At 40.0% G+C, this 13049-nt stretch overlaps 1 protein-coding gene across 1 annotated transcript in view; it reads left to right on the plus strand.

Moving 5' to 3' along the window:
* The window catches only part of LOC103100465 (androgen-dependent TFPI-regulating protein-like), a 155796-nt gene that overhangs the window by 115951 nt on the left and 26796 nt on the right, over nucleotides 1-13049 (plus strand). The window contains exon 3 of the mRNA XM_056817270.1: nucleotides 1334-1647. Coding sequence (XP_056673248.1) covers nucleotides 1334-1647 — 314 coding nt within the window. The remainder of the gene's footprint in view (nucleotides 1-1333; nucleotides 1648-13049) is intronic.

Raw genomic sequence — 13049 nt, forward strand, 5'->3', positions numbered from 1 at the left:
TTAAGGGTTTTTAAAATATGATTTTGGAATTTTTTTTAACAATCTCTGGTTATTTTTGCCTGCCCCTACCACGAGGTAAGGCCAATAGTAGCTGAAGTGAAATATATTTTATAACCCCCAACCTTCCCGAATTTCTAAATATGTGAATGGAAGTTGGGGCAGTTAATCTCAGGGCATTTGTACCCCTAAAAAAAGCCTCCAAAAAAGGAGCATCCCTTTATTTATACTCTTCAGCTCACTATTTTACTTGCACCAGAATGATATATAGATTTCTTGATTATGTTCTTAACCCAAGATGAGTTTTACTTGTTTAAAAATATGTTTAAATACCAAAGTTGAAAGATTTGCTATGATTGTAAAAATTGTGACAAATATCCATCAAGTCATAGGTTTTAAAATGCCATACAGCAACTTATGTGAAATATGATAGTGTGATTGTTTGCTATTGTAATTAATTGGGCTATTGAGAATTTTGGGGATATTGAAACTACATATTTGTACTACTGTATTTTTAAAAATGAAAAATTGTTAACCTTGTTTAAGTGTGGGTCCAACCATTTCTCTCTCACACTCTCTGTGTCTTTGTCTCTCTTTGCCTCTATCTATGTCTCGGTCTCTCTTCCCCTCCCCCCACCTCAGTACTCCAGGCTTCTATCACCTAGAACAAATAAGAAATCCTCTTTGGCATTAAAGTCCTTCATCAAGCCTCTCTCTACCTTTCTAGTTTTCTTATCATTTGCACACACACACACCCCACACACACACTTTGTCTAAGATACAGTGACACTGACCTCCTGACTGTTCTTCAAACAAGACATCTCTCACCTTGGGCATTTTTTCTGACTGTCCTATGTCTTGAATATTCTCCCTGACTTTCCTGGTTTCCTTCAAGAATTAAAACCTCACCTACAGAAAGCCTTTCTAATCCCCTCTTAATTCTAGGGACTTCTCTTTGTAGATTATTTCCTACCTATCCTGCCTATAGCTCATTTGTGCTTTTCTGTCTTCTGCATTCGAAAGTGAGCTTTTTAAAGGGGCTTTTGGGTCCCCAGGACTTAGCATAGTCCCAGGCACATATAGGAGGAGCTTAATAAAAGTTTGTTGACTGATGCTAATTGACAGACTTTACGCCATCCAGGCAGGGACAAAAAGCCAGCCCTCCACCATTGCTTATCTACCTCTCTCGGTCCTCCCCCGATCCCAATACCCTGTAAATAGCCAGTGCGCCTCACCAACCTCCCACCTCCGTTCGGTTGCAGAGCGCTTGGCGTCTCCCTCCGCCTGACCTAGAGCACGCAGACCAATGTATAAGGCTCGGAATGCGGTTCTAAAGGAGCCTGCTCTGGAAGGCCGGGGAGGGGAAGGTGTGAAGGAGGCGGGGCAAGATACAGGAGGCGTGAGGGGCGTGGCTGGAGGCACGAGGGCGGCGGCGGCAGGGGCAGGGAAGCAAACTGCCAAGGAGCTGTTGTAGTAGCTGAGAGCATGGAGTCGCTTTCAACTAGTCGAACCTTGATGGTGGTGCACTGTGTGTGTCTGTTCTGGTCGCTCTTCGCCATCACCCAAAGCGTGAGGCTGACGAATGGCCCTCATCTGGAGATGAAGAGGACCTTTGGAGGTCCCTGGAAGTACCTGACTTTTCTCAACCAGGTTTGGGGCCCCAGGAGCCCATCTTAATAACCCTTTACACCGCAGTCATTCCCCCCCTTCCCAGCTGGCGCTGCCATGGAGAGTAATTTAACTACTGCACTGGCAAAGACCAAGAGCCTTAACGCAGCAGCCCCTTGTTTAACTCAGCAAGCCAGGATTAAGTGGCTATTGCTTGCAAGGCTCTGGGAATTCAAAGAAAAGCAAAGCAAACAAGGGGGGCGGGGGGGGGAAGAAATCTTGCGTGCCTGGCAATGAATGATTGGAGTAGGAAGCTCATATTATTCAGTTCAGCGGTGTCGGACTCTTCCTGACGCCTTTTGGAGAGAAAGATATTGGTGTGGTTTGCCATTTCCTTTTGACAGATGAGGAAACTCTGGGAAAATGGGGTTAAGTGGACTTGCCGGGGGTCACACAGCCAGTAAATGTCTGAGACCAGATTTGAACTCAGGAAGATGAATCCACCTGACTCCAGGCCCACTGTGTGAATAGGGGATAGGTGGGAGTGGGGAGGGGATTGGGCCTCAAGTGGTTTAGTGGGAAGAACACTGCCTCTGGAGTCAGGAGGCCTGGCTTCCAATTCCACCTCCGACCTTTGCTACCTGTGTGACCTAGAGCAGATTAACACCTCCCTGGACCTCAGCCTTTCTATCTGTAAAATGAGAAGTTTGGACTATAGATGGCCTCTAAGGTTCAGTCTAACTGCCAGCAAACTGATCCTGTCATTCAGAAAAGTAAGTGCAAGATAACTGGAGCAGGGAGAGAGCCCCAATCTCTGGAGGAAGGGGAAGGGATTCATAGACAATTATCTTTGGCTCTTAGAAACTGTCACTCCTTCCTATTTTCCCAGAACTGTCTTCAGGATTCCCAGAGCTTGGACACCTTGGGGTTCTGGGTGGGCAATCTTTCTCATTTGTTCTTTCCTGTCTCTCTCTTCCCCCCAGACTCTGTGAAATCAGACTCCAACCCCTACTGAATCTCGCTTATTAGTGTCATAACATAACTCTGCATTATAGTTACTGGTAGAGTTTGAGATTTCAGTCCAAGGGAGTTCAAATCTAGGCCTTCTAAATGTCCACATGCTCTTCTTCCATACCCATTGCTTACTAGCTCTGTGGTCCAAAGCAAGTCACTTAGCCTTTTTATGTTTCAAGTGGTTCATCTGTAAAATAGAGATGATAATATGCTTATGTTACAGTATTGTGAGAATCAAATAAGAGAATATATGTAAAACATTTTCAAAACTTAAAGTTTCATGAAAATGTCAGTTATTATAATTAAAGGACCCTCCTTACTTTAGACTAGGTAATGTTTAAGTGGTCCAGAGAGACTCAAGAACTGGAAGGTATTTGTCTCTCTCAAAATGGGCAAATCATTTAATCTTTTTGAACCTCTCTTTCTTATATGTGAAATGATAAAAACAGTACTTTTTGTACTACCTACCTACCTACCTTACAGGGTTGTGTGGAAAGAACTTTGTAAACCCATATAAACATGAACTGTTAATAATTAGTGCAGGACTGCCAGAAAAATTACAAAGAAGTGTTTTTAAAAAAAAAATTTTAATATAATGCCATTCAATTTTTTTTCTTTTTTCTATCTTTTTTAAAAACCTTTACCTTCTGTCTTAGTATCAATTCTTTTTTTTTTTTAATTAAAACCCTTACCTTCTGTCTTAGAATCAATACTGTGTATTGGTTCCAAGGCAGAAGAGTGGTAAGGGCTAGGCAATGGGGGTTAAGTGACTTGCCCAGGGTCACATAGCTGTTAAGTGTTTGAGGTCAAATTTGAACCTAGGACCTCCCATCTCTAGGCCTGGCTCTCAATCCACTGAGCTACCCAGCTGCCCCCTCCCTCCAGTATCAATTCTAAGATAGAAGAATAGCAAGGACTAGGCAGTTGGGGTTGAGTGACTTGCCAGGGTCTTTCAGCTAGGAAGTGTCTGAGAACACATTTTAATCCAGGTCCTCCTGACTCAAGGTCAGGCACTGGCACACTATCCTCTAGATCCATGATGGCAAACCTATGGCACACACGCCAAAGATGACATGCAGAGACCTCTCTGTGGGCATGTGCAATTGTCCTTGGCAGAGCTACTCTCTACCCCCTCTCTCCACCATGCCTCCCCACCCTTCTGTGTTTACTCCCTCCCCTGAGCAGAGTGATCAGGCCACCCCTCTCCTTTTCTCACTCCCTTGTCTAGCCCAGGGTTCCGGTGACCCACCTCCCTCAGGAGAAGAGGTTGAGGATGGGACTCAACACTTGGATGGGCCTTCAAGGAGAAGTAGGCTGAGTTCCCAATGAGTGCTGCATGCAGCCACCCTGGGAAGCTGGAAGGAAGAAAATAGCCCTGAGGTTTGCACCCAACATTACACTCCCACCCAACTTCCAAGCCTGCAGAACCTCCCCTGCCCCCTCCCTGGGGCTCCTCCTTTGCTTTCAAGATCAGAACCTCCCTGGGAGGAGCCCCAAAGAGGGTCCCCCAAGATCCCCACCTCTTCCAGGAGCCATCAGGACCTGCCTACAGTGACCCCCACCCCCATCAGAGAGTTTTAGCCCATGCACACTGCTGGCTTGCTGAAGGGAAGGAAACTCCAAGGTTCTACCCCTCTCCAATACTGGGAGGAGCATGAGTCCCCCTGCAGCACAGCCCTCACCTAGAAGACTTAGGGGCAGGCAAACTACAGCCAAACCAGAAACACTGGTAAAGCAATTCTTTTTTTTTTTATTTCATTTAATTAGATGATTTAGAATAATTTTCCATGGTTATTAGAATCATGTTCCTTCCCTCCCCTCTCTTTATTCCCATCCCGTATCTGATGCACAATTCTGCTGGATATAACATGTGCCATCAATCAAGACCCATTTCCTTATTATTAATATTTGCACTAGGGTGATCTTTTAGAGTCCACTTTCCCAGTCATAGCCCCACCGACCCATGTGATCAAGTGGTTGTTTTTCTTCTGTGTTTCTTTTCCCACAGTTCTTCCTCTGGATGTGGATAGCGTTCTTTCTCATATGTCCCTCTGAATAGTTCTGGATCACTGCATTGCTACTAGTAGAGAAGTCCATTACATTCCACGGTGTTGTATTGTATTGTACCACGGTGCCTCAGTCTCTGGGTACAATGTACTCCTGGTTCTGCTCCTTTCACTCTGTATCAATTCCTGGAGGTCATTCCATTTCCCATGGAATTCCTCCAGTTCATTATTCCTTTGAGCACAATAGTATTCCATCACCAACATATACCACAATTTGTTCAGCCATTCCCCAATTGAAGGGCATCCCCTCGTTTTCCAATTTTTTGCCACCACAAAGAGCAGAGCTATGAATATTCTTGTACAAGTCTTTTTCTCCATTATCTCTTTGGGGTACAGACCCAGCAGTGCTATGACTGGATCAAAGGGTAGACATTCTTTTGTCGCCCTTTGGGCATAGTTCCAAATTGCCCTCCAGAATGGTTGGATCAATTCACAACTCCACCAGCAATGAATTAATGTCCCGACTTTGCCACATTCTCTCCAGCATTCATTACTTTCCTTTGCTGTCATGTTAGCCAATCTGCTAGGTGTGAGATGGTACCTCAGAGTTGTTTTGATTTGCATCTCTCTGATTATAAGAGATTTAGAACACTTTTTCACATGCTTATTAATAGTTTTTATTTCTTTATCTGAAAATTGTCTATTCATGTCCCTTGCCCATTTATCAACTGGGGAATGGCTTGATTTTTTTTTTGTGTGTGATTTAGTTCCTTATAAATTTGAGTGATTAGACCTTTGTTGTAAAGCAATTCTTGCAAGCCCGGACATGACCTGAACCCAGATCAGGATTAGCTACTCCAAAGGGCAATTTTGTTTTAAAATAAGGGAAACTTGTCTTATTCTAGAACCCTGTTTAAACTGCCCTTCTCACCCCAATCAAATGGTGGTAGTGCTTACTGGCCCAAGAATCTCTCCCACCTGACTTTTCCTGAAGAGAGCAGCCTAAGATAGTCAATGACATCCTGAAAAGTAGACCTTCCTCCATACAGGTTCCATTGTCTCTGGGGGTGGGGACACTGCATGCATTCTGGGGAGGCATGGCATGTGGCCTCTAAAAGGTTTGCTACAGACTATCTAGCTCCCCCTCACTTAAGTTTTTTCAAAGGCTTCAGTTTTTCAAACCAAATGACTACCCAAAATGAAAGGCTATCTATTAAATATTCCCATCTACCCCCTAATAATCATAGTTATTTAAGCTCCTATCTTATGGAAGGCACTGTTATAGGATTTTGGAATTAAAAGAGATATTGGAGTATCTAACATAAATTTTTTTTTATTCTAACTGGATAAGTAAGACATAAAAAGATGAACAATATAAGATATTCCTTATGTAGGTAAAGCTAGGTTGCTCAGTGGATAGAAAGCCAAACCTGGAAAATGTGGGTCAAATTTGGCTATCCTATCTATGTGACCCTAGACAAGTTACTTAACCTTAATTGCCTGGCTCTTAAGGTTCTGTCTTGGAACCAAATGATTCTAAGACAGAAATTTAGAGTTGAAAAAAAAAAAAGATATGCCTTGTATTCCAAGATATATCCCATTCTTCCACTAAATTAGGTTTGCAAGCTAAGAGTTATCCTTAATTTTTTATTCTCCTTCATAACTACCTCCCTCTCATAATAAATTAGTTGTGAGCATTGGCAATTCTACCTCCACAAAATCTCTCCTGTTCCTCTCCATTCTCCTCTCCATTCAATTACAACCATTCTCATTCAGGCTTTTGTCACCTCTCACCAAAGCTAGAGTCTTCAGATCCCTTCCTTAAGTCTCTATCCTTTCCAATCCATTCATATTGATATTCACAGAAAATTTGAGAGCCAACCTAGTCTAGTCTAAGCCATATCCAAAAGAAATCCTTACTATAACATATCCATCAAACTTTTACTTAAAATCCTCCGAGGTCAGGGAACCTTCCACCTTTCAAGGCCTCTCATTCTACTTTTGGACAGATCTAATAATTATGGAAGTTTTAATGACAACAAACTTATATTTGCTTTTTGTAACTGCCACCCATGACTACTAGTCAGACTTCTAGATTATTCTCCTGGGGCCAAACCAAAAAAAAAAAAATCCCTTCTCAATATGACAAGCCTTTGAATACTTGAAGACTGCTATTATTATATTCCCCCATAAATCTTCTATTATCTAGGAGAAGCATGTCCAGTTTCATCAACTGATTATCATATGTTATGGTCTTAGAGCCCTTCAGTCTTCTGGTTGCTTCTATCAATACCCTTATTGAACTGTAGTACCCAGAACTGAAACAATACTCTATATGAGGTTGGATGAGAGGATAGAACAGTAGAACTATCACCTCCTTATTTCTGGAAGCTATGCTTTTCTTAATGCTGCTTATGGTCACATTAATCACATGTAGTTAATATTAAGATTTTGGTCCACTGCAACCCCCAGATCCTTTTCAAATAAATGGATGTCTAGTGATTCCTCTCCTAACTTATACTTGTGAAGTTGACTTTTTGTATATTGAATTTTGTTTTCAGTTAATAAAACATTTATTAATACTATTTGCCAGGTACTGTGCTTGCTGCTGGAGATTTTAAAAAAATTAAAACATTTCTTGTCCTCAAGGAGCTTATATTCTATTGAGGGAGACCATTTATTTACCAAAATAAATGCAAGTTAATTTTAGAAGGGAAGGTACTAGCAGCTGGAGTCATGAGAAAAGGCTTCCTTAGAAAGTGGTACTTGATCTGAGTTTTGGAGAAAACAAGATATTCTAAGAGGTAGATGTTAGGAGGAAGTGCTTTCCAAACTTGGGGAAGACATTCAGGGAAAAAAGGTGCAGAGATAGAGGATGAAGTACTGTGTGTGAAGAAGAGCAAAAAGGCTAGTTTGGCAGAACTGCAAAGTACAGGAAGGGGAATAATACATAAAGCGGTTTAAAAAAAAAGTTGTTTGGAGACAGATGGCAAAATGCTTTCCTTGCTTTATATTTAATTCTTGCTGTAATAGGGAATCATAAGTTTGTTGATAAGAGAGTGAGATAGTTAGATCTGTGCTTTAAGAAAATCACAGTGGGGGCAGCTTTAGATAGCTCAGTGGATTGAGAGCCAGGCCCAGAGATAGGAGGTTCTGTGTTCAAATATGACCTCAGACACTTCCTAGTTGTATGACCCTGGACAAATCACTTAACTCCCATTGTCTAGCTGTTACTGCTCTTCTGCCTTAGAACCAATACACAGTATTGATTCTAAAACTGGAAGGTAAGGGTTTAGAGGGAAAAAAAGAAAAGAAAGAAAATCACATTAGCAATTGTGTGGAGAAAGGATTAGAGTTGGAAAGGACTTGAGACAGGGAGTACTATGAAAATAGTTCATATGACAGTCAGTGAGGGCCTGAACTACAGTGGTGGCCTGTAAATAGAAAAGAAAGAATGGATATACATATTGTGGAACTTAAGTTCGCAAGATTTGACAACTGATCATATATATACAGTAAAGAAGAATGAAAAATCAAGGATAACCTCAAGTTTGTAAATCTGGAAATCTAGAAGGATGGTGATCCCCTTTAAAGAAATAAAGAAATTCAGAAAAGTGATGGATTTGGGGAGAAGGGTTCTATGTTGAATGGTGGATATTTTGTGTTGGAGATGCCTACTGGACATCTAATTTAAAATACAGTATCCAAAGGTTAATTGGGAGTGTGTGACTAAAGTTCAGGAAAGATAGTAGGATTGAATATATGGATCTGAATAGAAATGATAATTTATCTTTTTAGATCTGTTGAAGACAGAAAGTGAGACTGTAAAGAGAAAACAGCCCAAGACAGAGCCTCATCAAGATACCTGAAAAAAAAGGGTCAGATGAGTAGGAGAACCAAGTAAAAGAAGAGAAACCAGAGTTATGAAAACACAGAGAGAAAAGACTATCCAAGAAGAATGAGTGGTCAGCAGTGTTAAATGCTACAGAGATGTCAAGAAGATAATGGTTGAGATAAGGCCATCAAATCTGGCAACTAGGGGATCACATCTAACTTTGGAAAGAACAGTTTTACTAAATGAGTCTAGAAGACAGACCACAAAATGTTGAGAAGAAAGTAACAGAGGAAAAGTTTGTACAGTGTATAGAGTGTTGGGCTGCAAGATAACCTCAATAGAAATCATCCTGGGGTCCTCACTTTCTCTTTCCCAACATATACAATCTATTGCCAAGGTCTGTTGGTTTCACTTTTACCATATTTCTTGAATACATCCCCTTCTTTTTTCTGGCATAGTCACCACTCTGATCACCTCACATCTAGACTGTTGTAAATAGCCTGATTGTGGGTCTGCCTGCCTCAAGTCTCTCTCCATTGCAATCCTTCCTCCATTCAATCACCAAAATGATTTTCCTAAAGTAAAGTTCTGATCATATAACCCTCTGTATTCAGTAAATTCTGGTAGCTTCCAATTGCCTCCAGGACCAAATATAAAGTGCTCTATTTTGCATTCAAAGTCCTTCATAACCTATCACCCTCCTACCTTTCTAGTCTTCTTCCTTTCTCTTTTACAGGTACTCTTGGACTCAGTGACCTTGGTCTCTTGGCTGTGTGTGAACAAGACACTCCGTCTCTCAGACCCTAAGCATTTTATTTTGTTGTTCCTGATGCCTAGAACATTCTCTCTTCATTCTGTTCCAGTGACTGACTGCTCTAGCTTCCTTTTAAGTCCAACTAAAATCCCACCTCCAAGAAGCCTCTCCCGCTATTATTTCCTATTTATTCTGTATTTAGCTTGTTTTGTGTATATTGGTATATCATGCCTCCCCATTAGACTATAAGCTTCTTAAGGGCAAGGACTGTCTTTTGCCTCTTTTTGTATCTTCAGACCTTAGGCTGGCACATGGTGAGCACTTAATAAAAGTTTATTTATTGATTGATTTTTTTAAATTGGTACAATTGCCCTTCTCATATATTGTGGGTTTCTCATATTTATTTTCTATATAAGTATTATCTTATCTCTCAGAACACTTTTCATTTACTCTTTATGCTATATGTTTATAATTATTTGCATGTTGTGTCAGGCTTTAGAATGTAAGTTCCTAAATTGTTTTCAGGGTTTTAAGACCAGTAAGATAAGATGGAGGACTAGACCTTTTCTCTAATCCCTACAACTTCTCAGACCTCTCCAAAACAGAAATTACACACCAAAGATAAAAGGAACTTTACCTAACTTAATGGTCTAGGATATCTAGAACCCAAAAGAAGCTTTTAAAAAGACACATAAATTAGCAAGTCTGCAATAGCCAAATCAAGGACACAATTCATGAGCTAGCAACAAAATACAATTCCACATCCTGGTCCGTCCTCTCTTTCCAAAGCTGTAGAGATTCAGGTTGCAGACTGAGGAAATTAGCTAGAATCACAAGTCAACTCGCATTGATACTACAACATTCAATATTATAAAAGATTTCTGCTAGAGAGCAGAGAAACAAAAGTGGAAAAGGAAGGATATATAGATAGATATACACTATACACATATATACATAAGCTTGATATAGTATTCTAATCAACCCTTCATCTCCCCACTATCTGCACCTCCTTTTCCCAGAGCCTCTGAAACCCAAAATACATAAATCAACCCTGCAACACCAGTATGGCAACTCTGAATTGTCAGTGTAGTTATAAAGAACTGAGGACCAGAAGAAGGCAGACAGGACATTACAGAGAGTGGGAGTAGGAGTGAGTATGTAGCATTCAACTAAGCCTGAGAGAAAGCTAACCATTCAGGTGGGACCAGTTCTGTACCCATAAAAATCACTTGGGGCAGAATCAAATTGTCCAGAGTGGGAAGAGACTGAAATATTTTGAGATCCAGTCTCTAGGGAAACCATCATCCAAGAGGAGAAAGTAAAAATGAGCAATAGGGAAAAAGAAGAAGAAAGACTGAAATTAACAAAGATCTCCAGAAGACCCAAAGACCTCAATAAGCAAATCAAAAAGAAACCCTTAACCAAGAAGGAAATATGGCTTCTAGAGCTATAAAATTAGTTCAGGCTTCTATGAATAAATGCTGCAAAATGGAGGGAAATGAACCAACACTTGATGAGAAAGGGGATTTTGTAAAATTTGAGGAAAACGCAGAAAAATCATAAATATTGTTCCAGAGTTGTTTAAAAGAGAAATGAGAATTGTTAAGAGTAAAATTTGTGGCCTACACAGCAAAAATAATTGGCAGATTAGAAAACTTTAATCTACAATGGCAAACCTCACCAAAGAAACAAAAGAGAGAACAATTGTTTGGGAATGTAGATCGATAAAAGTGAAGGATGATCTAAAAGAAGAGAGGCAAAAAACAACATTAAAAGAAAATATGGGGCAGCTGGGTAGCTCAGTGGATTGAGAGCCAGGCCTAGAGATGGGAGGTCCTAGGTTCAAATCTGGCCTCAGACACTTCCCAGCTGTGTGACCCTGGGCAAGTCACTTGACCCCCATTGCCTAGCCCTTACTACTCTTCTGCCTTGGAGCCAATACACAGTATTGACTCCAAGACAGAAGGTAAGGGTTTAAAAAAAAAAAAGAAAATATGTTCACTGTTCAAGCATCCTGGTCTTGATGATAGGAGATATCAAGATAATCTAAGGATGTAACAAAATAGAGTAAGCATGATTTGAATGAAGAGAGGATACCCAAAACCCACCTTTTCATGAAAGTGAGAGGTCCACAGGTATTGCACATTGCATGCTTTGGGGCTTTTTCAATTTATCAATCAGTTGTGCTGAATTTTTTCCTTCTTTAAAAAATAGTCTTTGAAAAAAAATAAAAAATAAATAAAAAATTTTTAAATAGTCTTTGATAAGAGGGATGGTTCTCTGGGAGGAAAAATTGGGAAGGATATTGGGAATAACTGCATTAATATAAAAAAACAGAAGATGTCAATAAAATTTTATATTTTAAAATGAGCTCCTTAAAGACAGTGTCTATGGCTTTTCCATTCAAGCAAAAGTATCACAGAAAGCACAATATGTAGTCCACAATGGTCCCTTAATAAATGCTCATTTCCTTCTCTGCCTCCTACAAATTCCTTAAAGGCAGAGACCATTTAATTTTGTCTTTATACCCTCCTGGCATGTTATCTATACTTAATAAATGTTTGTCATATTGAATTTGGGATCACTCTAGGTGATTGCCCTTTTAACAGAAATGCTATTGGAATGTTGTATAAATCTGCCATTACATATAACTAAAAAAAAAAAGGAAGTGGGGTATGAGTAGAGATAGCATTTAGTCCTAGAATGGCCGTGGGAGGCTTTTTTTAATTGTATAAGTTCATTGACAGACTATTAGATGCTTCTCATAAAGAATCTTTTTACAAGAAAGATCAAAGTAAAATTATCACTTGCTGCTGAAAAGAAGCCTGTGACAGTAACAGAGAAAATTATAACAGAATAGGGTTTAGAGAGAAAGAATAGTTCTGTTTTAGACTTATTGAATTTGGAATGCCTATGAACATCTAGTATGAGATGTTCAAAAAAGCAATTAGTGATGTAGGACTTTGCTCAGTAAAGAGGTTAGGACTGGATATATAGAAGTGGGAATCATGTACATAGAGATGCTAATTGAACTCATGGAAGCTGATGAGCTCATTGAGATAGTATAGAGGAAAAAGAGAAGTGGGCCCAACACAGAACTTTGGGAGATAGTTAGGGGGCATGATGCTAATGAAGAATATGAAAAGAAAGATGAGCAGAATCAGAAGAGAACTGGGTTGTGAAAACCCAGATAGCGGAAAGTATACAGGAAAAGAAGGTGACGTGTTAAATGTTGCAGAGAGATCAAAAAGGGAGGAGGATATTGAAAAGATCACCAGATTATACAAATAAGAGATCGTTTGTACCTTTGGAGAGGACAGTTCCACTTGTTGGAAGCCGGCTTGCAAGGGATTTAAACTAGAGTGGAGGGACACCATTATCCTCTTAGTCACCCAAGCTCTCAGCCTTAGACTCATTTTCAACCAATATATCCAGTCTGTTTCCAAATGCCATCATTTCTACCTTCATAACACACACATTCCTTTCTCTCTAAATTTTATAGCCACAGTGTCAGTTCAGAACCTCCTTATCTCTTGCCTGGATTATTACAATAATTTTCTACTTGAGTTTTCCTGCCTCAAGTCTTTCTCCATTCCAATCCATCCTTCGTTCAGCTGCCAAAAATAATTTTCCTAAAGCACAGACCTTCCCTGGGACCTTCCATACTCAACAGACTCTAGTGGCTCCTTTTTAACTCCAAGATCAAATATAAAGTCTTCTAATTGGTATTAAAAGCTCTTCATAATTTGACCCCTTTTTTCCTTTCAAATCTTCTCATACTTTACTAACTCTTCTTAAGTTATCTCCTATACTCCACATCTAAAATACTCCCTTT

This window comes from Monodelphis domestica, chromosome 1 (assembly GCF_027887165.1).
Source record: "Monodelphis domestica isolate mMonDom1 chromosome 1, mMonDom1.pri, whole genome shotgun sequence".
NCBI lineage: Eukaryota > Metazoa > Chordata > Mammalia > Didelphimorphia > Didelphidae > Monodelphis > Monodelphis domestica.